Source organism: Xyrauchen texanus, chromosome 3, assembly GCF_025860055.1.
Source record: "Xyrauchen texanus isolate HMW12.3.18 chromosome 3, RBS_HiC_50CHRs, whole genome shotgun sequence".
In the NCBI taxonomy this organism is placed as follows: domain Eukaryota; kingdom Metazoa; phylum Chordata; class Actinopteri; order Cypriniformes; family Catostomidae; genus Xyrauchen; species Xyrauchen texanus.
Window position 1 is genome coordinate 11,506,703 of NC_068278.1, and position 4,824 is coordinate 11,511,526.

At 40.3% G+C, this 4,824-nt stretch overlaps 1 protein-coding gene across 2 annotated transcripts in view; it reads left to right on the top strand.

Moving 5' to 3' along the window:
* Positions 1–1,488, top strand: part of fzd9a (frizzled class receptor 9a) — a 2,770-nt gene extending 1,282 nt beyond the window's left edge. For both annotated transcript variants that reach the window (XM_052103080.1, XM_052103087.1), the window contains one exon: positions 1–1,488. This exon is cut by the window's left edge. In XM_052103080.1, coding sequence (XP_051959040.1) covers positions 1–1,014 — 1,014 coding nt within the window. In that variant the 3' untranslated portion in view covers positions 1,015–1,488.
* The last annotated feature ends 3,336 nt before the right edge of the window (positions 1,489–4,824 follow it).

Below are 4,824 nucleotides of genomic sequence, written 5' to 3' on the forward strand. Positions count from 1 at the left end.
GTTCTAACCTTCCTCCTCGACCCCCAACGCTTCCAATACCCCGAGCGCCCCATCATCTTCCTCTCCATGTGTTATAACGTCTACTCTGTGGCCTTCATCATCCGTTCTGTGTCTGGAGCTGAGAATATCGCTTGCGATCGTGAAAATGGAGAGCTGTACATAATCCAAGAGGGTTTGGAGAGCACAGGATGCACCATAGTCTTCCTAATCCTCTACTATTTTGGCATGGCCAGCTCTATCTGGTGGGTCATTCTCACCCTTACTTGGTTTCTGGCAGCTGGAAGGAAATGGGGTCATGAGGCTATTGAGGCACACAGTAGCTACTTCCATATGGCCGCCTGGGGTATACCTGCCGTTAAGACCATAGTCATCCTTACTATGAGGAAGGTGGCTGGGGATGAGTTGACAGGACTGTGTTATGTGGGTAGTATGGACACTAATGCGCTCACTGGCTTTGTATTGATCCCTCTTTCCTGTTATCTCATTGTTGGGACATCTTTTATCCTAACTGGCTTTGTGGCACTGTTCCATATCCGCAAGATCATGAAAACTGGCGGTACCAACACGGAAAAGCTAGAGAAACTCATGGTTAAGATTGGAGTCTTCTCCATACTATACACCGTGCCTGCTACAGTTGTCATCATATGCTATTTCTATGAAAGACTCAACATGGAATACTGGAAGTTCCAAGCTTTGGAAAACAAGTGCACTTCTTTTCCTGGTCGAAGAAGCGAGGACTGCTCACTGGACTCCTCGGTGCCTACAGTAGCCGTTTATATGCTAAAAATTTTCATGTCATTGGTGGTGGGCATCACCAGTGGAGTTTGGGTATGGAGCTCAAAGACGCTGCAAACTTGGCAAGGCTTGTGCAATCGGAGGTTGGATGGGAGTACAAGCCACAAGCCCTGCTCCAGTGTCAGCTGCAGTCGCTCCCACTGCCATTACAAAGCACCAGCTGTGACACTTCACATGAACAAAACAGATGTGTATACAGACAGTCTGACACATGTTTGAGTCTAAAGGCTGCTGACCTTGGAGCAGCTTCCATGCAAAGACTTAAAAACTGTTGAGATGCTCAGGTTGGACAACAGATCATGGTTAAACTGACAGTGGTGGCATTTTAAGCCTTTTCCCAAAACAGAAAACACACAGCCGTGGTCACTTCAATATAGCTATAGGATGAATATATCTGAACCAGCAAACATGTATTGGTGTGTTCTGCTGTTTTGCAGACAGTTTATTTATTGTGAATATTTAAGTATTTCTGGTTGTATATATTTTTACTGTATGTGCTATACTGTATATAAGGACATATGTTACAAGAGAGAAGTTTAAAATTATTTGCCAGTATGTTATATATTTCTCAAAAGAGGAGCAATAAAACATTTATTACAAAGGAGTTTTTTTCTCGCTGTTTAGTTTTTTAATGTCACAGATTTGTAATTTGTAACACATTTGTGAAGGATACAAATGTACATAAAATGATGTCTTGCAGCAACGGGATTGGTTCTTGAACTCTTTCTGAATTATCATTTGTTCTTCTTATTGGAATGGATTTTGATATAGTAAGAAATACAGCGAGGTTCTATCTTTAACATAAAATAATGAAAGAAGTTATGTGTATGTTTTGCAAATATCCAGTCCCTCATTTGATTCAATTCCATTTATTTTGAGGATAATATTAGAAATGGGTCTGGAAGTTCTATTCCTCAAAGGAATATTCCAGGTTTAATACATGTTAAGCTCAATCGACAGCTTTTGCAGCATAAAATTAATTACCACCAAAAAGTTTTTGACTCGCCCCTTAAAAAACAAAAAGGCTAACATCGATGTTTCAATGAGTCACTTACAAGGGAAGTGAATGGGGCCAATTTTTTGAGGGTTTAAAAGCAGAGATATGAAGCTTATAATTTGATTAAAGTTTAAACATGTTTTTTAAATAGATGTTAGTGGGGGGTCTGGGTAGCTCAGCGAGTATTGATGCTGAATACCACCCCTGGAGTCGTGAGTTTGAATCCATGGTGTGCTGAGTGAATCCAGCCAGGTCTCCTAAGCAACAAAATTGGCCCAGTTGCTAGGGAGGGTAGAGTCACATGGGGTAACCTCCTCATGGTCGCTATAATGTGGTTCTTGCCTCGGTGGGGCACGTGGTTTTTTGGAGTTGTGCGTGGATGCAGCGGAGAATAGCGTGAAGCCTCCACGCGTGCTATGTCTCCGCGGTAACGTGCTAAACAAGCCACATGATAAGATGCGCGGATTGACGTCTCATACGTGGAGGCAACTGAGATTCATCCTCCACCACCTGGATTGAGGCGAGTCACTACACCACTACGAGGACTTAGAGCGCATTGGGAATTGGGCATTCCAAATTGGGGAGTAAAAGGGAGAAATAAAATGTATGTTCGTTTTTCCCAATTATATTGTTTTTATGTTTACATTCTGTATCATCATGGGTGGATCTGAGGCTAGTTGTTACATAGAAAAGTTATCACGAGGGCTTTATCTCGTAAATATTGTCAAATTGTGCTTAATTACAAAGTTTTTTTTCTTCATAAATTTCAGGTTGAGGCAGGCTGGAACACTTACATAGAGGCAAGTAGTCAAATGTGTTTTATATGATGTAATTATATGGTAAATGGTCTGCACTTATATAGCGCTTTTTTTAACCTTAGAGGTTACCAAAGCGCTTTACACTGTGTCCCAATCACCCATTCACACACACTCATACACCAATGGCGGCAGAGCTGCCATGTAAGGCACTAGCCTGCCATTGGGAGCAACTTGGGGTTTAGTGTCTTGCCCAAGGACACTTTGGCATGTGGAGTTGTGTGGGCCGGGAATCGAACCGCCAACCCTGCGATTAGCAGCCAACCCACTCTACCGCCTGAGCCACTACCACCATATTTAATATTTTTAAATATTTGTTTACATTATAAATTTTTGCATGCTAAAATGCTCACATTTAGGAATGTTGTCACAAAAGGTCAACATGTCTTATTAACAGTCTTTTTTTCCTGAGCAATTGCAGTAGAAATACTTGTGTCTTGGATCCAAGACTGCAAAAGTATCACAGATAGCACCCTTACATCTCCAAGATGTCCGTTTTAGATCTTTTCATCTGGAAAGCATCACAATCTAATTAACATCTGCTAAACATCTTAAAAAAGATCATATTTACAAACATTCTAAATCATAAACATCTCAAAGACATCTGCTGAATGTCTTATTGACATCCAAAACATACTTATTGACATCCGTCATATAGACGTATTGGAGATGAACAAACACAGTAAAAAAAAAAGCATCTTTCAGATGTAAACACACGTATATCAAATATACATCTGGTAAGGTGCTATCAAGGATGTGGCTTTACAGAAATTGACAGTCAAAATATAAATCTACCCTGAAAAATATTCGCTAGAGTAAAAAGTGTGACAACTAACCCTAACTAATATGATGTCTTCTGTGCCCAGTCAGACCCAAAATGGAACGATTTCTTACAACCCCACAAAGGGCATATTTGTTATGTAGATCTGCCAATATCAACTCCATGTACATGAATGTTCTTTGGTGAAGTAGTTGTCCGACACTTCTGCATTTGTGTGGAAAAAAAGCTTTCCGTATATACAACAACAGGATTCATTATTTTGCTCATCAAAACCCGGAGCATAAAGGCTCCATTGTACACCTTGATGTTTAAGGTTTTTAGGTAGCAAAAGCACAGTCAAAGAAACCCCTTTTTGCCATTTGAGTCCATTATCAAGTGAATGTTAATGGGCTTGTAAGTGAGCTTGAAAATGGACAAGATAGAACAGCATTGTAATTGTTTGCAAGTTTGTCTGGTTAAGGGAAGATCATTAAAGCATCAGGGACTTTCCCTCTTCTTTAAAGAAGCCAGAGGAACGGAGAGCGAGAAGAAAGCAGTGGTGCTCATTACTCTGTACCCCATGGGTAGTATCCCTTTCCTCATCGTTTGATGTGGAAATGAGGCTAGGGTAAAAGACCATTGAGAAGCTGTCACCAGAAGGACTTTTCACCAAAATGCATGAGTCTCATTTTGAGCCTCGAGTGTTATCCACACAGCAGCGTCCCACCTGCCCAACAGCTCTCTCTTTCACTTAAAAACACACTCAGACTCTCTATTTGTTTTTGATAAACAGTTGACATTGAACTGAAAACCGTTGTGTGTGTTTAGTATTTGCCAGTCTGTTAATGTGTGACATGCTTTTATCTGGCTCTTATACAGAGAAAGGTATGCATTTCTTAACAGGTAGGTGACATTTGGTGAATCCCTATGCGCCCTAAATAGTATCCAAGATTAGAATTAAGGTGTCCCAAATCATAGTATGTTGAAATTGTCACAACTGATCCCCCTTAACCTCCTGAGATCCGAGCGTTACTTGTGTTCATTTTGTATTTACCTTTTTGATTTGTAACTAGTAACACCTAATAAATCTGCAAAATTTAAATAAATATATATCTAGAGCGAATAGTTTTCTTAAAAATGTATCTCCACAAATAAATTGAGACGTTACAGACATTACATCAGAAATGTGCATAATTAATTCTGATTCAATGTAATGTCCAGCATCATCGAATCACTGCCAACCATGTTAAAATTAAATTATACATCATTAATTCTTAATCTATGTACCGATTACCATTGTCAAAAAATGAATTCCTTGTTGCAGAGCCCCCTGGTGGCCCAGAGGCCCTAGGTGGCTGCTTATACCGCTTATAGCTAGAAGCAGCCCTGTTAAACCTAACCAAACAAAGGAGCAAATCTCACAAGGAGTGGTGTCGTCATCCCTGGATAGCCTCCAT